We start from the raw sequence: 24,900 nt of genomic DNA, 5'->3' as shown, positions 1-24,900 counted from the left end.
ATCTTACCACACTCTAATTGAGAGTATGAAGCAAGGTGTTACACTGATGAAACAGTATCAAACTGTCTGACCTACGAAGATCTGGATTTGTGTCCCTCTTCTGTTACTGACTAGTAGCATATTCTTGAATTTTGCAGTAAATATATATATTTTTTTTTTTTTTTTTCACTTTTTGGCTGGGGCTGGGTTTGAACCCGCCACCTCTGGCATATGGGGGCGGCACCCTACTTCTTTGAGCCACAGGTGCCGCCCTGCAGTAAATAATCTTTTAGAGTTCAGTTTCCTCTTCTGTAAATGGTGATAACAGTGCCTGCCTTATCTTTCAGGCTTATAATGGAGTTCAAATTAGACCATGTATATGAGCCATACTTTTTTTCTTTTTTACAATTACCATGGCCAAATTTCATTTGTCTGAAAACATTTACACTAGTATCTCCAAACACTATTGCAAATATTGGTATTTATGCCTTTTTTTTTTTTAGACAGAGTCTCACTTCGTCACTGTCAGTAGAGTGCCGTGGTGTCATACTTCACAGCAACCTCAAACTCTTGGCCTCAAGTAATCCCCTTGCCTTAGCCTCTGGAGTAGCTGGGACCACAAGCACTCACCACAATGCCCGGCTATTTTTAGAGACAGGGTCTCTTGCTCAGGCTGGTCTGGAACTCATGAGCTCAGGCGATCCACCCACCTCAGCCTCCCAGAGTGCTAGGCTTACAGGCGTGAGCCACGGCACCTGGCCTCTATTACTTTTTAAAGTAATTAGGTTTATAAAATACTTCACTGAGTGTATATGCCATAATTTAGACATTTCCATGTGCTATAATTATAATGGTCATTTTATTTCCCTGCTTCCATTTATAGCGTCTCCAGATCAAAACTGTCTTATGTTGTTATTTTCACATTTGGAAACCTCATATAATGAGCCAGTCTGTTATTCAAATGTCTTAATAACCTGCCCCCACCTCTGTAATCCAAATACATGCTGCAAAATCCCATTAGACTGGCCTAAATGTTTCCCAAATCTCTGTAGGTTTATTCTCATTCTGGCATTTATCAATTTATTATTCTGCCTTTTACCTGCCCTTCTGCTGCTAGAATTTTTTTTTAATAGAAATTACTGATTAAGGGTGGCGCCTGTGGCTCAGTGAGTAGGGCGCCGGCCCCATATGCCGAGGGTGGAGGGTTCAAACCCGGCCTCGGCCAAACTGCAACCAAAAAATAGCTGGGCGTTGTGGCGGGCGCCTGTAGTCCCAGCTACTCAGGAAGCTGAGGCAAGAGAATCGCCTAAGCCCAAGAGCTTGGAGGTTGCTGTGAGCCATGTGACGTCATGGCACTCTACCGAAGGCGGTAAAGTGAGACTCTGTCTCTACAAAAAAAAAAAAAAAAAAAAAAGAAATTATTGATTAAGATCTGTCTAGCCCCCTTGGTGTGTGTCACACTTTATGGGGGCAAGACATGATTGCAAGAGGGACTTTGCCTAACAATTGCAATCAGTGTAACCTGGCTTATTGTACCCTCAATGAATCCCCAACAATAAAAAAAAAAAGAAAAAGATCTGTCTAGCCCAAGTGTGATTCCTCAAAACCTTTATTATTTTTTTTTCGAGACAGTTTTTGTGGCCCTCAGTAGAGTGCTATACCATCATAGCCCACAGCAACCTCAAACTCCTGGGCTCAGCCTCCCAAGTTAACTGGGACTACAGGCACCCGCCACAATGCCCGGCTATTTTTTTGTTGCAGTTGTTTAGTTGGCCTGGGCCAGGTTCGAACCCACCATTCTCAGTGTATGTGGCTGGCGCCCTAACCACTATGCTACTGGCACCCAGCCAGCAACCTCAAACTCTTCAGGTTAAGCAATTGCATACGTGTGGTGCATGTCCGATCTATGATGAGTAGGTCAACTTGAGGTGGTCGATACAGGAAGGTGGTCAGCTGTGGATGTTCTGCTGTATTTAGTCCAGGCGTCCTCAAACTGTGGCCCACGGGCCACATGAAGTGGTGTGAATTGTATTTGTTCCCATTTTGTTTTTTACTTCAAAATAAGATATGTGCAGTGTGCATAGGAATTTATTCATAGTTGTTTTTTTTTTTAAATTATAGTCCGGCCCTCCAACGGTGGGAGGGACAGTGACTTGGCCCCCTATTTAAAAAGTTTGAGGATGCCTGGTTTAGTCCAACAGACCCACCCTACTATGTTATGAGGGAGTATCTGTTTGTCTCAATTTCCTTTTTTGTTTTTGGTGAGTGGCAGGAGCATTTTCTAGTTTTTTTGTTGTTGTTCAATTTTGTTTAAAGTTTACCCTTACGTGATATCTTACCACACTCCCTAATTGAGAGTATGAAGTAAGGGTTACACTGATGAAACAGTATCAAATTGTTAAGTGATTCTCTTGCCTCAGCCCCCCCAAGTACCACAATGCCCAGCAATTTTTTTGTTGTTAATATTGTGGTTTTTTTTTTTTTTTTTTTTTTCAGCAGGCCCAGGCCAGGTTTCAACCTGCCAGCCCAGTATATGTGACTGGCGCCCTAGCCACTGAGCTACAGGTGTCAGCCCACACTGCTATTTTTAGAGACAGGGTCCTGCTCTTGCTCAGGCTGGTCTCCAACTCCTGAGCTCAAGGAATCCACCCGCCTTGGCCTCGGGCTAGATTATAGGTGTGAGCCACTGAGCCTCGCCTTCCTCCAAAAAACTTTTCATCAAGTCTAGCCTCTTCTGATTTTTTTGATTTCTTGCTTAATCCCCAAGTGACATTTATTCCTAACTTTTTTTTGTAGAGACAGGGTCTTGTTCTGTTGCCCCAGACTAGTTTCAAACTCCTGGCCTCAAACGATCAAAGTTTTGGGATTACATGTCAGCCACTGTGCCCTGTCATATTAACAATTTTAGGTGTTTGAACAGCCACTCTGTAATCCTTTTCTTAATTCTTGTGATATTAAATTAACCAGTCTTAAGTTCCCACAATGTGCCCTGCCCCATGCTAGGAATGCTGAACATGAAAAGTAAACAGTTTCACCGTCACTGTAATCACTTACAAGGCATGCAGAAAAATAAAGGTGGGCTTTTTCTTATCCTTAGCTTTCTTTCACCCAAAGCCAGAAACAGAATAAAAAACCCAAACAAACAATACCTCTCTGAGCATACTGAGGCCTCCTGAGGCCATCAGTTTAAATAACCATTCATTTGGCATACTGGCTCACACACAAAAGGGTATCAGGTTTCCTACTGCAGTATTGCTCATAATAGCAAAAAATTAAAAGCAACCTAAAGCTCCAATCAACAGGAAACTGGTTAAATAAATAAGATACGAGATAATGAATTATACAACTGCTAAAAAATGAAGTCTCTCTTAATGTACTGATATGGAATATCCAGGGTATAATCTCCAAGATATCTAAGTACAAATCTATGGGCAAAAAGCAAGGTGCAGAAGTTTGTATGGTATGCTACAATTAGTCTCATGCTTAGAATAGTTTACACAGATACTGGGGAATGGCCCTGGAAAGACTTAAGAACCTGGTAACATTGGTTGCTTTTATGAAGGTGAACTGGAAGTGTAAGGGACAGAAGAGACTTCATTGTATACCCATTTAAATTCTGAGCTGCGTTGATGTACTATTTTTTAAAATATAAAATTAAAAACAAAAGATTTTTTTTATTAAACCATAGCTGTGTACATTGATATATTCATGGGGCATCATTCACTAGCTTCACAGACTGTTTACCAAGTTTCACACATACCCTTGTAGGATGCACCGCTGGTGTAATCCCACCAATCCCCTTCCCTCTACCCACCTCCCCCCTCTCTCCCCTCCCTTTCCCCCTATTCTTAGGTTGTAACTAACAAAAGATTTTTTATTCAAGGTCATGGAGTCAAGGTTTCAAAATTGTATGCTTCATCACTCCCTACTAAAAGATTTTTAAGAAATTTGTGGTTTGAACTGACCATTCTAAATGTTTGACCTTTTATGTATTAAACAAATTATTAATTAGTTTTTCCATCATTAATAATTTCTGTTAATACTTAACATGGGTCAAGCTATTTGGAACTCAACCCCTTAATATGTCAATGATTTTGAATTGTTTTTTATTACCTACCATTCACAAGTTACTATATCCCTACCTTTCCATAGCAGGAAAACATCATATTGTTATTTTTAAAACATCATTTTATTATTTCTAGAAGAATCCCTAGGCTCGGTCCTTCTCCAGAAAAGTGCTGCCCTCTGCTGTCTCTCATGATGACAATCGAAAATTTCCTCCATTTTGTAGTAGGGTGGGTCTGTTGGACAAAACACAGCAGAACATCCATAGCTGACCACCTCCCTATATGGACCACTTCAAGTTAATCTACTCATCACAGATCAGCACATGTGCATCACATGTATGTATCAGTACAGCAGACCTTATGCCCTTATGTTGACCACGACCAGTTTGTTACAGTCTTTTGGGTGGTCTATAGGAAAGGAATATTCATGACCCTGATAAAGAGTACAGTCATCTTGTGAGGAGAGCGGCGAGTGAAAGAAAGCAAGTCAAACGGCATGATCACAGCAACCCCTCCCCACACTCCTGGAATGCTTCAAGGCCAGTGACCCTGGGAAACATCAGAACAAGCTGACACTAGAAAGAAGGCCCCCTACAAAGGTGCAAATAAGATTAACATTTCTGCATAAGTCCCTGACACATTGGTGGATAAAGATGACTTCCTTCACCTCTCATAACCCCCTCTTGCATTCCAATTACACTAATAAGTCTCTTGGGGAGAACGAGGGAGGGAGGGGGCTTGGTGTGCCCCTACCTAATGTGCACAATGTAAGGGTATAATATGGCACCTCCTGAATGCAGGCCACAGGTTCAACAGGGACCTTACTTAACAAATGCAAAGATTGTAACCTAGTCATTTGTACCCTCATATTAATCAGAAAAAAAGAATTCTCTAGACTCCACTCTATTTTTTTGTTGTTGTTGAAACAGTCCCACCCTACTCCCTGAGCAGAGTGCAATGGCGTCATCGCTCACTGCAACCTCAGACTCAGCTGTAAGTATCCTCTGCCTCAGCCTCCGAAGCTGCTGGGATTATAGGCATTTGCCGGGCACCCAGCTGATTTTTTTTTTTTTTTTTATGAGTCGGGGTCTTGCTCTCACTCAGGGCAAGGCTCCCTCCTCAGCTTCCCACAGTGCTGGGATTACAGGCATGAGCCACAGGTGCCTAGCCACTCTGCTGTTTTCTAATAAAGCCTTTCCTTAATCCCTGGGCTGGCCTCCTCTCCTTCTTGTGGACCCTCACCTAGACTCTACCCCTAAACCTCTCATGGCCAACTTACACATGAAATACATTTTCTTTCTTTTCTTCCTTATTTTGTTTTTTTGTGAGTGCTTGTGGCCTCGTCATAACTCAAAGATGAGAAGCCAGGACTACAGGCACCCACCACAATGGCTGGCTAATTTTTGTTTTAGGAGAGACCAGTCTGTTTAGGCTGATTTCCAACTCATTTTACTCAGGCAATTGACCGGCCCCAGCTTCCCAGATTGCCAAGATTACAGGAATGAGCCATTGTGTCTGGCCTATTTTCTTCCTTTTAGAAACAGACTAAAGTGTAACAATATCACCATAGCTCACTGCAACCTCAAACTCCTGGCCTTGGGTGATCTTCTTGCATCAACTTCTCAAAGTGCTAGGATTATAGGGATAAGCCACGGCACCCAGCCTTTTTATCTTTATAACCAAACCAGTTTTCCATATTCAGGGTAGTCACAACATAAAATCAGACTGAAAGGAAATAACATTGATCCTATGACAAAATTGATCTAAAACAAATCATTTAATACATTTAGCCCATATTTACAAAATATGACAGACCTTTAGAGATTGGCAATTTCTGTACTCTAATTTTGCAAATAGTGTAAAAAAAGTTAGACACATCCCTAATTGTTCAGATGCAGCTGTTTCCAAGGCATAGCAACTATTTTGACTATCACTTACCATATTAACCTCAATTCAGTATTTACTTGCAGCACTGGGGTCTATCAGATTTCCAAATTCAAGCAAAGTATCCCACCTCCAACTCAAGTACCTTCTGAACCCCCACAGCAAAGTGAAGTTTATCTGGGAAGTAACTGTTAACCTACACAATCACCTCCCAGGACATGCTACTTAATCACAGTGCCAACATTATCATTTAAGTTTTACCTTTACATGAAAACCCTTAACTTTAAACTTGCAACATCTATGTTAATAAGTGGTTATAATACATGACAAATTCTGGGGAGCTGTCCCTAACTAAACTTCCCTCCTCTGGATTAGGCTGCCTCTAGTATCATTACACATTTCCTTATCTCCTAATGACTAACATTTTCAAGGGAGAATCAGACTTATTTTTTAGTCAACGGCAACACTGGGTTACAACAAATAACACCACCAGCATTGTGCTGAGGAATCACTAAGAGCACAGAATTGCATTATAATTGCTAAATGTCCAACGAGAATAAAGAACCAAATTGTTATTTCCTTAGGAATTACATATCCATTACTTTCCCTCAAAATGAAAGGAATATATATACTCTCCATCAAACAGATTCAAAAGGCAAGGGTTATCTTTTAAGCTTTTATTTAAGTGCAGATGGATCTTAGATCTTGTTGAAAGCAGCCACGTCCATAGACTGCACATAATCCTCAAAAGCAGTGATCCGTTCCTCCAGCATATCAGTTCCTACTTTGTCATCTTCAACTACACACTGTATTTGAAGTTTTTTAATTCCATATCCCACTGGAACTAGTTTAGCTAAAAAGAACATCAAGAAAAATCTTAGTTAGAAATGTCCTATTGATGGCAAAGGTTAAAACTGTATATAAATTCCAGATGTTAATTTAAAAAAAAAAAAAAAAAAAAAAAAAGCAAAGACTAAACTCACAGGATCCCCAGACCAAGCCGTCTGCTTGAATGCTTCTCACACACTCCTCTAATTTTGCCATATCTGTCTCATCATCCCAAGGTTTCACATCTAGTAAAATGGAAGACTTGGCAACAAGAGCAGGTTCTAACAACAAAAAAGAAACAACATTATTCAAATACCACATTATATTTTTTCACGCTACGGTCCATCTCCTTAGCCAAACAAAACTGCAGAATACATCTTCTGTCTGTCACACATATACCCACTTTCTGTTTTGCTAAGAAAGAGGTGTTTAACTGTGTTAACAGTTTTTTTCCCACAGAGGAATGCCACAACTGTTATATAAGAACAGCTGCAGACCAGTAGCTGTGGAAGTTTTATTAAGAACCTCTACATAATGTTTTAAAATACTGACCTAATTCAACAAGTGTGTTAGAAATTACTCTGGGACTAAGTTTTGAAAAAGATTACTCTCATTACTATGAAATGAAGTTAAACACAAATTATAAAATGACCTACTTTTGGCTTTCTTTGATTCATACTGTGCAAGACGCTCTTCCCTTAGTCTCTTTGCTTCTTCACTTTCCTGAAAGAAACATTTCAATACATTTCAAAAAGCTGGTTGCTTTTCTGTTTACAGCTAGCAGGGTAATCACAAAAAAAGACCAGCTTTATCAGAAAAAAGCAAATCCATCACGAGCTCAGCCGAAAGATGGTGATTTGATTTTATTCATCATGGAACCAGTGAGAATGTTTAGAAAGCAGAAGAAAGTGAAGCCAGCATTTAAATCCAGCCAATTTGGTTATAGAGTCCATGCTTACACACAACATCCTGCCTACCAATTTATAATCTTATAAAAGACGCCATACCTCTTCATCATCAGACCCAAAGAGATCAATGTCGTCCTCATCTTTACTATCTGTAGCTCCATTTCCTGTAGTGTCTTCTACATCAGCAGGGCCGTACTTGCCCAAAGCTTTCTTCACTCCTGGCAGGCTTGAAATAAATCAAATTTGACCACCATTAGGTTGTTATAACGTTCTTTTCTAGACAATACATGAAAACTTGTTTCCATCTCTATTTACCACCAGATCTCTTTCATAGTAAAAATTACCCTTTAACACACTCCCAGGTAAATACTTTTATATATTCAACTCCTCACCCAACAAACATTAATGCCAGGTCAGACGTTATATTCAATACTCACTATGATTTACTCTTTCAGTATGAAAATTTCTGTTTGAGATTTCATTAAGTATGCTCAGTTCCATTCTTAGTGACCTGCAGTCCACTTCCCCAAACTTCCACCCTTGTTGGATGTTTCAGAAGAATGGCCAAGGACTGAATGAATGAGCCACCCTCTCACCCCAGAGGTGGCCCCCCCAGGTCAAGGTCCAGGCACAGTGGCAGGGAGCAGTGTGGGGGGAAAGGTGAAATGCTGCTGTCCATGTTCTACCTGTTCTGTGAAAAAATGGAGGACTTCAGTCTCTTGGCCTTCTAAGACCACAAAGAAATTTACCTTACAATATCCCCAAACTACAGTAGCCTGGATCCAATCTTGTCATGTGAAAATAGTGACAAAGTTTCACACACAGCAGTCTGGGTCTTCAGATACAAAGACCATTTTACCTGGCCTTTTCCTTTTCGTAAGACTTGATGTGATTATACCAACGTAGGGCATGACACAAGTCGGCAGGTGGGGGGCCGGAGACTGCTTCAAACACTGCCACATCTGCTTGTGATGGCACATACCTAACGAAGACACAAAAATTACACACACCTTTAAAAAACATCAGCAAATAAATGACAAACGCCGTTATCTATCACATTCATTAGCGGGAACTAGCTCCAGTAGGGTTACCTAAACTGCTTTAGGGTTCGTTTGTTTGTATAAGCTCCTTAAAATCAGAGACCATCTGTTTGGGTCGCTGCGCTATCCTGAGTAATGCCTGCCACTTAGCAGATTCAAAGATTGTAAGCCCTAACGTAGCTCTCCCTTCAGGGTAACTCCCCTCGAAGGTCCCTTCCCGGGAGCCAGACTCGCGGGGCACCTGTCCCCTGGGGACCGCAACGCGGAGCTTTCCACCTGCCTCTTGCGGGCCCTAAGGCCCGGCCCCCTCCGCGTCGGAGGCCGCGCCACGTGGCCCCGGGACGCTCTCTCGCCGCCGCGTCCGCTCACCCCTCAATGTAGCTCTTGTCCGCCAGGTAATCGTTGAGCACCTGGAGGCCGGCAGGGCTTTTCAGGTCTCCAAAACCCATAGCGCCGGCTATACCGAGAGCTGGGCAGCAGCGGAAGGAAAGAGCGCACACACTTCGCGCCCGGCGCTAAGAGAGGAAAAAGAGCGCCAGCAGGCCGGAAAACTCCTTATATAGAGACGGAGGCGTTCCCCTCCGCCACACCCGGCCGAAGGTTAAAGGTCAAGGTATGCGCGCCTTGTCCCTCCACGTAAAAATTAGAGGCTCTCAATTAAATGGCCCAGAAGTTGTTCCGGACTTTTCGTTCTGTTTCGAAATAAATGAATAGAAGGGGCATTTCTTAAGTTCGTATTTCCACCGCTCCCGAAAATGACGGGAACCGCCCCTTAGAAAGCCGGAGACGACCGAAGACGTTCGGCCTCAGGGCTCTGGCCGCTTCCGGCGGAACTGCGGATTCCAGTTGCCCTCCCCGCCTCCTCCCTGCGCTCCGCCGCCCGCCCCGCCTTCCGTCAGGCTGACGGAAATTGCCGAATTCAGCCTAATCGGAAAATTGTCGCTCTGAGGTTCTAGTCCTTTCTGGCTTTCCGTTCTTCAGGCCCGGCTGACAAGCTGAGGCCGCCATATTGAATGAACGACCCGGCTTCGGAGGGGGTTGTTGTGGTCCGGAAGGTTTAGCCCCGGAACCTGAGCGGCTCCAGCCACAAGGTGAGGTCGTGTTTGGATGTGAAGGCTGAGGTCTTCAGCCACCGGTTTATTTCTTGACAAGACTGTCTCCTTTGGCCTAGGCAACTCGTTCTCCTCTTGTCCTTGACTGGGCGACCCCCCCCGCCCCCCGCTCCGCCGCCTCGGAATCCCCTGACCCGGCAGGCGAGGGTTGCTAGCTGTGATCACAGGTCTGACCAAGCAAAGAGCAGGAGGAGCAGGTCAGGAGGTCCGGCAACGCTGGGCCGAATGCAGGCTTGCATTTTCTTCCCTCTGCAAGAAAATGCAAGACGTTCCCCTCTCGGGAAGAGGCGGGTTTATGGGTGACCTGGGCCTAAAGACTGAGCATCCTCCCTCCACCCCCCAGTTTTCACATACCTGTACAGTACATCATTGTTTGGTCGCAATTGCTTTAGCAATCGTTCATTCCTCCGATCTTTTTACATTTTCTTTTGACCATAGACCGTTCTGGGTAGCACTTTTTATTCCGTTCACTGATGAGGATGAGAAAAAGGGACTTTAAAAAAGTTAGCTCAAGGTCGCGCTGCGAATCAGAAAGCGTTGTTTACAAGTTCTTAGGATCTATGCAAAATTGTGGATCAGATGCAACTCTGTTTGCACGCGAATAGAGAATATAGTAAATGAAAAGTGAATTGTTTCTGATGAATGAACATTCAGTTCTTTGTGTTTTGCCAGTGTTCGTTCTTTCACGGAGTTGTGCATCTTTAAAATGGTCTCTATAAATTAGATCAGAGGTTGGAGATTCAGTTCACTTAACGAATAGTGATTGAAGGAGTCAGAAATGAGTCCAGAAAGAATAATAATATGGGTAATATGACTGGGGAGTAGTCGGGAAACTTTCGATAGGCTGGTCAAGGAAAGTCTTCTTGAGAAAAGGCGGTTAGCCAACATTGGAAGGATGAGGAGGGGCCAGAAGGATCTGTGGGAAAGCATTTGAAACTGAGGCGATTGACCAGCATGGAAGTCCAGTAACCTGTTAAGAAGCTATTGAAATAGTCCAGGCAACAGGTGGTGGTGTCTTGGGATAAGGGGTACTATGGAGGGGAAACTAGTAGGTGGATACAGGATGCGTGGTGGAGGAGGTGCAGTTGTGTATACGGAGAAGTGTCCAATCTTGTTTTAGAAGTGATTGTTAATTAACATTATCTAATAGAGATAACCGTTTCCATTCCTATTTGGTATATAAATCTCTTGAAAGCATGTGTCAAAGTCATGCCAATCTGTATTCCTTATGTTGGGGCTATACAGTGTTCCATTTGATGCTAGATGGAACATACATACTGACATACAGTTAATTCTGACTGATCTCCTATCTAAAGTGGACACTACTTTTATATTGTATTGGAGACAAAATAATTGTATTAAGGTTTTAAAATTGTGTGAAATACTGATTGTTGACTTTAAATTTGTTAATGCTTTAAGTCAGCAAATTCAGGTTTACTTTTGTGTTTGCCATCAATAGTTTTTAACAGGACAGATGGTGGTATTTTGCATTCAATTTTTTTCTTAGAGTTAAAACAACAATAAAACTTCTTTATGTAGAATTAGAAAGTCTGAATTTATACACTACCTACTCCCTAGCTCCTTGACGTTGTGCAAGTCAATGTCTCTTAAGACTAAATATTCTCATCTACAGAATTTGAGGGACTATATCAGGACTCATGAGTGTTCAGTGACATAATGTATGTGAAGTATTTTAAATCTATAAAACATAACCAAAAAGTCTGTAATCAAGTATTTTCCCCCCATACTAATGTAATTCTTCTTTGTTTTATTTTTAGCAATATGCTAAGGATACCTGTAAGAAGGGCCTTATTGGGTCTTTCTAAGTCTCCCAAAGGATGTGGTGAGCTTTTTTCTTTTAATTTGTGTTCGTATTAGGATTTATCTTTGTGAATTCATAGGTCAGTCTGTGGAATATTTCTTCAAAACCTCTAAACCCCAGGTGGCGCCCATAGCTCAGTGGGTAGGGCATTGGCCGCATACACCGAGGCTGGCTGGTTCCAACACAGCCTGGGCCAGTTAAACAACAATAACAACTACAACAAAAAATATAGCCTGGTGTTATGTTGGGTGCCCTGTAGTCCCGGCTACTTGGGAGGCTAAGGCAAGAGAATTGCTTAAGCCCAAGAGTTTGAGGCTGCTGTGAGCTGTGATGCCATAGTACTCTACTGAGGGTGATATAGTGAGACTCTGTCTCAAAAAAAACCCAAAACTCTAAACCCATAATTTGTTTCAAATAAATATAGAAACAAATGATGTAAGTTGAATAGCATAATTTTCAATATATAATTTTATGTTAAACAGTTTATAGAAATAATCATAGGAGCGGCACCTGTGGCTCAAGGAGTAGAGCGCCGGCCCCATATACCGGAGGTGGCAGGTTCAAACCTGGCCCCGGCAAAAAAACTGCAAATAAATAAATTATTAAAAAACAAAAAAGGGGGCAGCACCTGTGGCTCAGTGAGTAGGGCGCCGGCCCCATATGCTGAGGGTGGCGGGTTCAAACCCAGCCCCCGCCAAACTGCAACAACAACAAAAAAAAAAAATAGCCGGGTGTTGTGGCGGGCGCCTATAGTCCCAGCTGCTCGGGAGGCTGAGGCAAGAGAATCGCTGAAGCCCAAGAGCTAGAGGTTGCTGTGAGCCGTGTGACGCCACGGCACTCTACCCGAGGGCGGTACAGTGAGACTCTTGTCTCTACAAAAAAAAAGGGTGGCGCCTGTGGCTCAGTTGGTAGGGCACTGGCACCATATACCAAGGGTGGTGGGTTCAAGCCCAGCACCCGCCAAACTGCAACAACAATAAAAAATAGCTGGGCGTTGTAGCGGGCACCTGTAGTCCCAGCTATTTGGGAGGCTGAGGCAAAAGAATTGCCTAAGCCCAGGAGTTGGAGGTTGCTGTGAGTTGTGTGATGCCACGGCACTCTATGGAGAGCAATAAAGTGAGACTCTCTCTATGAAAAAATAAAATAATAATCATAGATTAGAAAATATTAGGAACTGGGTGGCACCTGTGGCTCAGTCAGTAAGGCGCCGGCCCCATATACCGAGGGTGGTGGGTTCAAACCCGGCCCCGGCTGAACTGCAACCAAAAAATAGCCGAGCGTTGTGGCGGGTACCTGTAGTCCCAGCTACTTGGGAGGCTGAGGCAAGAGAATAGCTTAAGCCCAGGAGTTGGAGGTCGCTGTGAGCTGTGTGAGGCCACGGCACTCTACCGAGGGCCATAAAGTGAGACTCTGTCTCTACAAAAAAAAAAAAAAGAAAGAAAATATTTGGAACTATACATTCAATGCCACAATGGAAAAGCCACAGTCATTCTGTTCTTAAAAAGTGGTCTTCCCACAAGCATATTTTCAGTGATAATAAACTACTATCAAAAGACATCCTATGCTGGATGTGGTGGCTTACGCCTGTAATCCCAGCATTGTGTGATGCCAAGGGAGGGTATCGCTTGAGGTTTGAGACCAGCCTGGGCAACATAGTGAGATTTCATCTCTACCAAAAAATTTAAAAATGGGCTGGGTGAGGTGGTGTGAACCCGTAGTCCCAGCTACTATGGCTGAAGCAGAAGGATTGCTTGAGCCCAGGAGTCCAAAGTTATAATAAGCCATGATCATGCCAATGTAAATCCAAGGCCAGGCATACTGGCTCATGCCTGTAATTCCAGTACGTGGGAGGCCTAAGTGGATGGATTGCCTTAGCTCGTGAGTTCAAGACCAACCAGAGCCAGAGCAAGACCCTGTCTCTAAAAAATAGCTGGGTGTTGTGGCAGGCACTATTAGTCCCAGCTACTTGGGAGGCAGAGGCAAGAGAATCGCTTGAGCCCAGGAGTTTGAGGTTGCTGTGAGCTGTGATGCCATAGCACTTTACTGAGGGTCACAAAGTATGACTGTCTCAAAAAAAACAATCCATATTTCTAATTTAATATTTTAAAAGTTTACATCTAGAGAAATAGAGGAGAATAGCATAAAAGGAAGGAAAATTTTAGGCTTCTAGAGATAATCTGTTTTTTTCTACTATTATGAATTCAACTCTGTTAATCTGTTTTTCACCTCAATACTTTTGATTGTCAGTTCGAACAACTGCCACAGCAGCAAGCAACTTGATTGAAGTATTTGTTGATGGTCAGTCTGTCATGGTGGAACCGGGAACAACTGTCCTCCAAGTAGGCATACGTTCTAATTTTTTATTTTGTGTGTCTGTGTGTTCTGATTAAAAAAAAAAAAAATCAATTTATATCCTTTATTTTATTTGCTTCTCAAAAATAACTACACATAGTAAAATTATATGAAAATAGTTTGATTTTAAATCTTGGTACTTCAAAGTGAGCTATCATTTATCCATTTTTGGCATTCTTTTGGTGAACTATGGTAGTTCTTTTGTTTCATTTCTGTCTTCCAAATGAATTCTCATTGGGAAATTTGAAGTTACCTAAAATAAATTATTAGTTACCATTGTTAAATTTATGAAAAAGTAACTTTAGTTTGTTGTGGGCCTGCTTGATGATTTTCACTTTTATATAACCTTTCTGTTATAAGTAATATTTGGAAGAATGTAAGAATTACAAATCAGGTGAATGGAAGTTAATATGTTCTTGAATTCATGCTGTAAGTATTTAATTTCTTCATATTCCTCCAGAAATAACAAATGTGGTCATAAAAAAGTGAGGCTTCATTCCATCCGCAAGTTATCATGAAGCTAAATGTCTTTATTCATTTTAGCAGTCATATCTAGACTATTTTCCAGGCATAAACTTGTAAGTATGGAATTTTCTATAACAAAAGCATATGCAAGGTACAGTGGAAAGTATTGTGGCAGGGATAGAAGGTAGTAGAAAGATGTTAGGGGTGCCTCAGGTGATCCCTGAGGAGGTTCAAAGGATAAATAGGAGTGTTAATATGTGAACAAGGAGGACATGCATTTCCTATGGAAAACTAATTAGCCAAAGCAAATAGCTTTTTGTATATAGAAAGCTTCAAATAGTTGAGTATTTATAAACATAAGGGATAAGTAGAAGATGAGATGACAATAAATTTAGTTATTGAGGAAGGAAAAGTTCACTCGAGGAATAAAATATTTCCCATTTAAAAGAGCTTATATTTTGACCTATCAGGAGTTTTAGTGGCTATTAAGCAATGTGACATACATTGTAGAGGATGATAGTTTGGAGAATAGGAAGACTGGAATAAAAGAAATGGAAGCAGGAATGTCCAACTTTTTTTTTTTCTGCCACACATTGGAGGAAGAATTGTCTTAGGCCACACATTAAATATGCAAACACTAATGAAAGCTGCTTAGCAAAAAAAAAAAAAAAAAATCTGTGCAAAATTTTCACAATATCTGATGCCACCTATAAGCAAAACAGGCCTCAAATAATATAATCTATATGTGGCCTGAAGACTGCAGGTTGGACACCCCTGTGTGGAATGAAAAATGAAAAGTCCTTAAACGTATAGAAGCAACAAGACTGAAAACAAGAGGTTAAATTTAAGGGCGATTGAGATGTAAACAGGCCATTAAGAATGATGAAGAGCAGTGGGTTTTTTGTTTCTATATAGAATTTTACAGTATTGCTTTAATGGGAAGAAAAAAGAGGAAGAAGTTTTCAATAGAGACAGAGATGGTCATTTAGAATTCAAAGAGAGAGTAGGAATTTCTGTGGTTTTCTGGCTTTGTTAGCTTATTTGGAAATGTCTACAGGGAAGAGAAGTAGGTTGAATTTAAGCTGCATGTGGAATATACACATAGAATTCCCTGTTTAAATCTGTAGGTTGGAAAAGTGAAAGATAATCCATTACAGGGCTGTAATAAAGATTTTAGATGGAATTATCGCATCGAGTGTAAGCTAACAAGAAAGAAGGTGTCTGTCTTGTGTACTGCATCGAGCACAAAGGAAACATACAATGTGTTTTTGCTGACCAGATAGTTAAAGCTTTGGAAATTGATGAGATTGCTTTATAGTGAAAGTTGAGGGTAGAAGAACTAACTCTAGAGGAAATTTGAACATGTTTATAGGCTAAAAGGAGGAGGAACTTGCAGAGGAGTTGTGGTAATTAGTAGAACAAGACTACCAATTTACTTGGCAAATAGGACTGGAAGAGCTTCAGCCACAGTGGAAGTGTGAATCTTGGGTGGGGTATATGGAGCCAAAGATAGAAATAGATCATAGCTAGCAAGATAGTGTAGAATGTAGTTTCTAATCCATAGGAATGGAATGAAGCAAAGAGCAAGTCCAGCTCTGAAAGTATTGGAACAGGATTTGAAGGGACATTGTAGACAGCAGTTCAGAACTGATCTGGGAAGTCACGTCTTCAACACAATCAAAGGATACTTCTTCCACGTAAGCTGAAGCTATTCTGAGAATTCTTAGATCCTCTGAGGCTGCTTCTGAGCAGACAGGGTGAGGTTAAGAGTAAAGAAGAAGGGAAATCTCTTTAGGAACTGAAGTAATGGATGAAGGTGCAGATATTAATGGATAGGCATAATATGATAGCCTCTTGTGTTGGTGTATATATATCTTAGCAAGAGCAGGGGTAAAGTCAAGGTTTAATGCAAATTTTTTTTTTTTTTACTTCTCTTCTAGGCTTGTGAGAAGGTTGGCATGCAGATCCCCCGATTCTGTTATCATGAAAGATTGTCTGTTGCTGGAAATTGCAGAATGTGCCTTGTTGAAATTGAGAAAGCGCCTAAGGTACTTGATACCTAAAATTCTACACCATGCTGTAGAAAGTAGAAAAATTTACATCTTGAAGCAAACTTTATTTAGAATCAATATTGTTGTAGTGGAGAACCTAGCCCTGTTTACTTCTATCCATATGTTTAATAATTTTTTTTTTTTTTTGAGACATAGCCTTAAGCTGTCACCCTGGGTAGAGTGCCATCACAGCTGTGTGATATCACAGCTCATAGCAGCCTCCAACTCCTAGGCTCAAGTGATTCTCCTGCCTCCGCCTCCCATGTAACTGGGATTACAGGCGCCCACTGCAGTGCCCAGCTATTTTTTTGGTTACAGCTGTCATTGTTGTTTGGCAGGCCCGGGCTGGAATTGAATCCGCCAGCTCAGGTATATGTGAGCTGAGCCCATATGTTTAATAATTTTTGTGGAATTCTCTTCATTTCAAAACTGGAAATGCGGGCAGTGCCTGTGGCTCAGTCGGTAAGGTGACGGCCCCATATACCGAGGGTGGCGGGTTCAAACCCGGCCCTGGCTGAACTGCAACCAAAAAATAGCTGGGTGTTGTGGCGGGCGCCTGTAGTTCCAGCTACTCGGGAGGCTGAGGCAAGAGAATCACTTAAGCCTAGGAGTTGGAGGTTGCTGTGAGCTGTGTGATGCCATGGCACTCTACCGAGGGCCATAAAGTGAGATTCTGTCTCTACAAAAAAAAAAAAAAACTGGAAATGCATTAGTGGAAGTGCCATATAAATGCAACTGTTAGATCTAGAAATTAAAGGTAATTTTTTTACAGTCAACAGTCCGTATTTCCAAATGACATTATGACATGTATCTAGGATGTAGAATTGCCGAGCAACATTAGAAGTGCTGATGCTGGCCCTGCACAGCAGCTCACACATGTAATACTAGCATTCTAGGAGGCCAAGGCAGGAGGATCGCTTGAGAACAGGACTTTGAGACCAGCCTGAGCAAAGTGAGACCCTATCTCTACTAAAAATAGAAAAGTTAGGCTCGGTGCCTGTAGCTCAACAGCTAGGGAACCAGCCACATACACTGGGGCTGGTGTGTTCAAACCCAGCGTGGGCCTGCCAAACAACAATGACAACTACAACTAAAAAATAGCCTGGCATTGTGGTGGACATCTGTAGTCCCAGCTACTTTGGAGGCTGAGGCAAGAGAATTGCTTGAGTCTAAGAGTTTGAGGTTGCTGTGAGCTGTGATGCTATGGCACTCTACCAAGGGTGACGTAGTGAAACTCTGTCTCCAAAAAAAGAAAAGTTAATTATAAGAACATTAGCACTAGATTGTTTATCTCAGCTCAATTTACAGTCATCAGTATGTGGAAATAGGGTGGTGTCTGTGGCTCAGTGAGCAGGGCGCCGGCCCCATATACCAAGGGTGGCGGGTTCAAACCCAGCCCCGGCCAAACTGCAACAACAACAAAAAAAATAGCCGGGCGTTGTGGTGGGCGCTTGTAGTCCCAGCTACTCAGGAGGCTGAGGCAGGAGAATCGCCTAAGCCCAGGAGTTGGAGGTTGCTTTGAGCTGTGTGACGCCACGGCATTCTACCGAGGGCAATAAAGTGAAACTCTGTCTCTACAAAAAAAAAAGATGTGGAAATAGGGCGGTGCCTGTGGCTCAGTGAGTAGGGCGCCGGCCCCATATGCTGAGGGTGGCGGGTTCAAACCCAGCCCCGGCCAAACTGCAACAAAAAAATAGCCGGGCGTTGTGGTGGGCGCCTGTAGTCCCAGCTGCTCAGGAGGCTGAGGCAAGAGAATCGCGTAAGCCCAAGAGTTAGAGGTTGCTGTGAGCTATGTGATGCCATGGCACTGTACCCGAGGGCAGTACAGTGAGACTCTGTCTCTACAAAAAAAAAAAAAAAAAAAAAAGGATGTGGAAATATCCCAGGGGACCATCCATCAACTCATGAATGGATTAACAAACTGTGGCATATGTATGTCCTGGAATACTATTCAGCCATAAAAGAAGACACTTTATAGCTTTTGTATTACCTGGATAGAGTTGGAGAACTTTCTCTTTAGTAAAATATTACAAGAGTGGAAAAGCAAGTATCCAGTATACTCAATACTAATATGAAGCCAGTAGACAAACTAATACATGCCCACACAGGAGAAAAATTTAATTAAATTCAAAGAGAAGGGAAGTAAAAAGAGGCAATGTAAGGGTATATGGTACACCTGGGTGCGGGACACAGGTGTGACAGGGACCTTACCTGTCAAACACAAACTCTATAACTGGTTTAATCTGAAATTAAAAAAAAAAAGAAAAGTTAGCCAGGTGTTGTGCAGTCCTGACTACTTGGAAGACTGAAGCAGGAGGATCGCCTGAGCCCAGGAGGTTGAGGTTGCTGTGAGTGAGGCTGATGCCACAGCACTTTTGCCTGGGCAATAGAATGATACTCTGTCTCCAAAAAAAAAAAAAAGTGCTGGTGCTGGCTGGGTATGGCGACTCAGACCTGTAATCCTAGTCCTCTGGGAGACTGAGGTGAGAAGATCACACTCAAGTGCAAGAGTTTGAGGTTGCTGTGAGCTATGACGCCATGGTATCTACTGAGGGTGACAAAGTGAGACTCTGTCTCATTAAAAATTATATATACATGGGTGGTGCCTGTGGCTCAAAGGAGTAGGGTGCCCACCCCATATGCCGGAGGTGGTGGGTTCAAACCCAGCCCCAGCCAAAAACTGCAAAATATATATATATATATACACGCACACACAATATTTTATATAATTCAACATTTTTATATATTGAGTTGCTTATAATTACAAATAAATACATACTTGTTCATTGGAATTCCAGGTTGTAGCTGCTTGTGCCATGCCAGTAATGAAAGGTTGGAATATCCTGACAAATTCAGAAAAATCTAAGAAAGCAAGGTACTTTATTGTTACTCAATGTAGTAGCCTTACTTAGAGTAGAAAATTCCATATTTCACTATTTAGACTTCCCAATAGATGAAGAATTTCATGTCAAACTGTGAAGGAGTTGGTGCACTTAGCTTCTGGGAGCAGTAGAAGTAAGTCAAGTCAGGAGTTCATGTTATTGAGCCTAGAATGGGATTAGCATTAAAAATCCTTGTTTAGTAACTTGCTCAACTTGTAATGAGTAGTGAGTCTGGGGCTTATTGGACTGAGGTTATTTCAGTGATGTAGTACTATATTGTACTGATTGTGTTTGCTTTTTTATATTCGTGGGTGTGTGTGTGTGTTTTGAATTAACGTGAATATTTTCTGAAGACCCTGCAGTAACTTTTGATAATTACATATGTTAAAAGTCATAATTTTGTAGTTCTCTGATAATTTCATTTTAGACTCTTATAAGCATTTTCCAGGTTGTATGTTTGATGCTACCAGAATGATAGTTAAATTGCCATTTCTGATAGTTAATCAAAATTAAGACTAAAAACTGGGCACAGTGTCTCACACCTGTAATCCTAGCATTCTGGAGGCTGAAGCTCATGGATAGCTTGAGCTCATGAGTTCGAGACCAGCCTGAGCAAAAGCGAGACCTTCATTTCTACTAAAATAGAAAAACTGAGGCAAGAGGATCGCTTGAGCCCAAGAGTTTGAGGTTGCTGTAAGCTATGACACCATGTCACTCTACCCAGGGTGACAGCTTGAGACTCTGTCTTGGAAAAAAAAAAATTAATACTAACTATATAAGAAAGCATACATCTGTGAAAGTTGTTTACGTGGCCTGTGTGTAAGCCATTTTGAGTGCTAGCAGTTTAGTTTATGTCATTTTACATATTACAATTTTTCATACAGAGAAGGTGTGATGGAGTTCTTATTAGCAAACCACCCACTGGACTGCCCTATTTGTGACCAGGGAGGTGAATGTGATCTGCAAGTATGTAGTCCAAATTTTGTAAATTTCTTTTGGTTTGTCTCAGATTTTAATTTCATTAGCAGTATTAAATGGACTCTTTCATAATCTATTTAGGACCAGTCCATGATGTTTGGAAATGATAGGAGCCGATTTTTAGAAGGGAAACGTGCTGTGGAGGACAAGAACATTGGGCCATTGGTAAAGACCATCATGACTAGATGTATACAGTGTACTCGATGCATTAGGTAATTTTTTTCCTTTTCTGGAATATCATTGTATACTTATTTAATATTAACAAAATTTGATGAATAACAGCACTGGACAGGATGGCAACTTTTATTGGATGGGAGAAAAGTGATGTTGTTAATGTTTTTTACATACACCAATAAAATGAATAAGTTGCTCACTTTCGATTAATACCAATTTTTGCATTTGAAAATTAAAATGTACAAGCCTTTACTCCATGATAAGTGGGTGAGTTGTATACGTGACTTGTATAATTTTCTGCTTGGGCAACACACCTCAGATAAATATTTACTGAATTATTTTTTGTTTAGGGATTGTGCTCCCCATTGAAAATATCCTTCATTTCTCCTTTTCAAGAAGAAAAACATGAAAATTCACTACTGTAATACTAGAGCCATAGTTTTCTCTAATACATAAGAGTGTCTCTGTTTTTTTCAAATTATGACATGAGTCTCTAAATAAAATGAGTCTTAAAGCATTTGATTCTCAACAGCCCTGACACCTCTTTTAGGAAGTAGAATATCATAAAATAGCAAATGAAAAAAAAGTGTTGTAATTCAAAACATGTTGAAAAATCATAGCACTGGAAGAAAAAAATCAAATGCTTTAACATGTACAAAATAAAAATAGGCTATGCACTCTAAAAAAAAAAAGAAAATATCCTTCATTTCTTTTTAGTGTTTTGAAAATCATCATTTCTTTGTGATCATAAATAGGAAAGAAAATTATTTTGCTAGACTTAACTATTTGATAGCACATTTTTATCTTGTAGGTTCGCAAGTGAAATTGCAGGAGTAGATGATTTGGGAACAACGGGCAGAGGAAATGATATGCAAGTTGGTACATACATTGAAAAGATGTTCATGTCTGAACTGTCTGGGAATATTATTGATATCTGCCCTGTAGGTGCCCTAACCTCTAAACCTTATGCCTTTACTGCTCGGCCTTGGGAAACAAGGTATTCATTTTTGTATTTTTTGACAACTTGTTTTTTGTCTTTAATTCTCTACTATTCAAAAAATATTAAGGGTAATTTTCTTCCTGAGTTTCACCTGTTTTTGTCTGCTAAGTTTTTGTTTGTTTGCTTTAAGTAAAACCCTTTTAATGGAAGATTAGTAGTTAAGTTGAAGAGTAGAATGAATGAACCAGCACAAATTAATTTTAGTTTTCATATATATATATATATATTTTTTTTTTTTTTTTGAGACATAGTCTCACTTTGTCACCTTTGGTAGAGTGCTGTGGAGTCACAGCTTACAGCAACCTCAGACTCTTGGGTTCATGGGATCCTTTTGCCTGGGTGCAGTGGCTCACACCTATAATTCTAGCACTGATTATAAGCGCCTGCCACAACTCCTAGCTATTTAATTTTAGTTTTCTGAGATATTAATCCTAAAGTACTTAACCACAATTTTTTTTTCACTTGTTCTTCCCAAAGAATAAAATAAAATAGTTTTGATATTTTAAATTTGTGGGTTTTGTTATTGTATATTTGAGATTTCAACCATGTGGATATGTCATATTTTATTTAACTAGTTCCTCTTATTAGACATTTAGCTTGTTTGTATGTTTTCATAATTACAAATGTATGGAAAACATTGCCGTTCATAAGTTTTTCTTGTGTATTCTTCCAGTTAAACCAAGAAATAAAGTAGGTAGATGGAAGAGGTTTAATTTTTTTGTTTTTTTGAGACAGAGTCTTACTCCATCATCCTGGGTAGAGTGCCATAGCATCATAGGTCATAGAAACTTTAAACTCTTGCCTCAGCCTCCTGAGCAGTTGGGCCTACAGGCACCTACCATGACGCCTACCTAGTTTTTTCTATTTGTAATACAGATGAAGTTTTGCTCTTGGTTAGGCTGGTCTCAAACTCCTGATTTTAAGCATTCCACTCTCCTTGGCCTCCCAAAGTGCTAAGATTATAGGTGTGAGCCACTGCACCCAGGCTGAATGTTTTTAAGGTTCTTGAAATGTGTTATCAAGTTACTCTTCACTTTTAAACTTTATACTTTTCAACTCTAGGATTTCCTTTTATTTTTAAATATAATTTCTGTAAACTTATTGAGAATCTCTACTTGTTGATTCCTGGTTGTGATACTTCCTTTACTTTTTTTTTTTTTTTTATTTGAGACAGGATCTTGTTTTGTCATCCAGGTTGGAATATAGTAGCACAATCGTAGCTCGCTGCAGCCTTGTCCTCAGCACAAATGTTCCTTTTGCCTCAGCTTCTTATGTAGCTAGGACTATATGCCCACCTATTTTTTTTTTTTTTTAACTTTTTTGTAAAGATGAGTATCTTGCTGTATTGCCCAGTCTGATCCCCAGCTCTGGCCTCAAGTGATACTCCTGCCTTGGCATCTTAGAGCATTGGGATCACAGTTGTGAGCCACTGTGCCTAAGCCTCTTTAATTCTGTAATACGATTTTCTTTGGTCTTTGAACATATTTTAATTAAAGCTGCTTAGGAGTTCCTGTGTCTCCCTACCTAAGTAGTTACTCAGTAATTGTGCTCAAATACCTTGAAAATGTAAGACTTTCATGTTTTGCCAGTGGGTTTTTATGTGGATAGAGGAGCACATTCAAAGTTTAGACTATTCTCAAGCCTCCCCAGCTTTTACTTTCTGGTGGGCCCTATTGTCCATGAGCATATGAATAGGTTAAGCTCTTTCTTGTTTCAGCTGCATATATGTGCGACCTCAGCTAGGAATATATGCCCCAAATATGACTACAGCCTCGGACTAATAGACTTTTACAACAACGTCCAAGGTATCACATCCACAGACAAATTTACCATTTCTCCAGAACGAGTGAGTTGTCTCCATCTGCAGCAAAGAAGCTCCAATCTTTATAGCCTGCCCCACCCTGAAAGAACCTCCCTTCGGAGGTGGTGGGGACAGGATAGGAGCAGCAGTGAGCCCAGCCACCACAGATTTCTACTGTTCTTAAAGTAAAGTAGTTTTTTAATGCATAAAAGCTTCTTACCTTCCTCTATCTTTGGTAGAGTTCCAAAATGCCGAAATGGTGTTTTTTGTCAATTTTGTCTAGCTTTCTTTTTGCTTTTAGGGAGAGAATTTGTTGAGCTCTTTAATCTCCGATAGCCAAAAATGCTGCCCTACTTGTTATTTATTTTGATGTTCTAGTTGCCTTGGGTTTGACTAGTTAGAGCCCATTGAAACTGGGTTTTGTGTCAGAAAATTATTGCATTAGGAATTAACGTGATGTGTTCAGATACGGTATATACTTTATAATAATAATTCCTATAAGTTTCATTATTTTTAAAAATTCAGAAAAAGAAATGTTAAAATAAATTTTTTTTAACTGGGTAACACAGACTTTGTCTTTAATTCTCCAAATCTGCATAGTAAGTATATGTGTTCATTTTCTCAGAAAGACAGAATCAATTGATGTAATGGATGCAGTTGGAAGTAATATTGTAGTTAGCACAAGAACTGGAGAAGTAATGAGGATTTTACCACGTATGCATGAGGACATCAATGAAGAGTGGATCTCTGATAAAACGAGGTATATGCTATATTGTTTTCCTTAAATTTTGTAATTTATTTAAGGGAAATTTTATAATAATTTTAAAAACCTATCATTGATACTTGCAAATTAATTAATAAATATAGTCTTGGAATCTGTGCTGCTTCTATGGAAAATATGATTAAACTGGCTCGGCACCTATAGCTCAATGAGTAGGGTGCTGGCCACATACACGGGAGTTAGAGGGTTTGAGCCCGGCCTGGGCCTGCTAAACAACAATAACGGCTGCAACAACAAAATAGCTGGGCATTGTAGTGGGCGCCTATAGTCCTAGCTACTTGGGAGCTGAGGCAAGAGAATCACTTAAGCCCAAGTGAGGTTACTGTGAGCTGTGATGCCATGGCAGTCTACCGAGGGCCACCTAGTGAGACTCTGTCTCAAAAAGAAAAAAATGATAAAACTGACTTTAATAGTCCTAGGTTAGTCTGAATAACATAGGAAGACCCTGTCCCTATACAGATGAAAAAAGAAAATTAGCCAGGCACCATGACTTGCACCTAATTATCCCAGCACTGTAGGAGGCAGAGCTGAGAGGATCACTTGAGCTCAGGCGTTTGAGACCAACCTGAGCCAGAGCGAGACCCTCATCTCTATTAAAAATAGAAAAACTCGGGCGGCGCCTATGGCTCAAGGAGTAGGGCGCCGGTCCCATATGCCAGAGGTGGCGGGTTCAAACCCAGCCCTGGCCAAAAAAAAAAACAAACAAAAAAAAAAATAGAAAAACTCGAGTTTGATCGGGAGCAGAGAGCGGAGCCCAGAGAGCCCTGAGCAGCCCC

General features: G+C 40.9%; 2 protein-coding genes and 2 non-coding genes across 4 annotated transcripts in view; 1 reads left to right on the top strand and 3 right to left on the bottom strand.

Annotated features, from left to right (window-relative positions):
* Window positions 1-6,594: 6,594 nt before the first annotated feature.
* EEF1B2 (eukaryotic translation elongation factor 1 beta 2) lies at window positions 6,595-9,513 on the bottom strand. Its single transcript, XM_053597819.1, has 6 exons — window positions 9,076-9,513; window positions 8,526-8,648; window positions 7,766-7,892; window positions 7,415-7,481; window positions 6,914-7,039; window positions 6,595-6,783 (listed from the first exon to the last, which is right to left on the bottom strand). Exons 1-6 carry the CDS (start codon window positions 9,153-9,155, stop codon window positions 6,629-6,631), a joined length of 678 nt encoding a protein of 225 aa, XP_053453794.1. The 5' UTR covers window positions 9,156-9,513; the 3' UTR covers window positions 6,595-6,628.
* On the bottom strand, window positions 7,137-7,269 carry LOC128591054 (small nucleolar RNA SNORA41). Its single transcript, XR_008381492.1, has one exon. It is a non-coding gene; the product is annotated as a small nucleolar RNA SNORA41 (small nucleolar RNA).
* On the bottom strand, window positions 7,562-7,640 carry LOC128591049 (small nucleolar RNA SNORD51). The gene has a single exon (XR_008381487.1). It is a non-coding gene; the product is annotated as a small nucleolar RNA SNORD51 (small nucleolar RNA).
* Window positions 9,514-9,643: 130 nt separating the features above from the next.
* NDUFS1 (NADH:ubiquinone oxidoreductase core subunit S1) overlaps window positions 9,644-24,900 on the top strand; it is a 39,966-nt gene continuing 24,709 nt past the window's right edge. The window contains exons 1-9 of the mRNA XM_053597817.1: window positions 9,644-9,797; window positions 11,597-11,661; window positions 13,888-13,979; window positions 16,398-16,505; window positions 19,307-19,383; window positions 20,275-20,356; window positions 20,450-20,580; window positions 21,354-21,539; window positions 23,969-24,103. Of these exons, the coding sequence (XP_053453792.1) occupies window positions 11,601-11,661; window positions 13,888-13,979; window positions 16,398-16,505; window positions 19,307-19,383; window positions 20,275-20,356; window positions 20,450-20,580; window positions 21,354-21,539; window positions 23,969-24,103 (872 nt within the window). The 5' untranslated portion in view covers window positions 9,644-9,797; window positions 11,597-11,600. The remainder of the gene's footprint in view (window positions 9,798-11,596; window positions 11,662-13,887; window positions 13,980-16,397; window positions 16,506-19,306; window positions 19,384-20,274; window positions 20,357-20,449; window positions 20,581-21,353; window positions 21,540-23,968; window positions 24,104-24,900) is intronic.

This window comes from Nycticebus coucang, chromosome 7 (genome assembly GCF_027406575.1).
Source record: "Nycticebus coucang isolate mNycCou1 chromosome 7, mNycCou1.pri, whole genome shotgun sequence".
NCBI lineage: Eukaryota > Metazoa > Chordata > Mammalia > Primates > Lorisidae > Nycticebus > Nycticebus coucang.
Note: the sequence above shows the minus strand (reverse complement) of the source record. Positions and strands in the feature narration are given on the sequence as shown.

Bases quoted from the DNA above. Each gene is read 5' to 3' on its own strand.
- EEF1B2 (XM_053597819.1), bottom strand. From the start codon at position 9,155: ATGGGTTTTGGAGACCTGAAAAGCCCTGCCGGCCTCCAGGTGCTCAAC. The intron at 8,649-9,075 runs GTGAGCGGACGC...TGTCTTCGTTAG, and splicing joins GACAAGAGCTACATTGAGGG to GTATGTGCCATCACAAGCAG. The intron at 7,482-7,765 runs GTATGGCGTCTT...TGTTTCTTTCAG, and splicing joins TTGGGTCTGATGATGAAGAG to GAAAGTGAAGAAGCAAAGAG.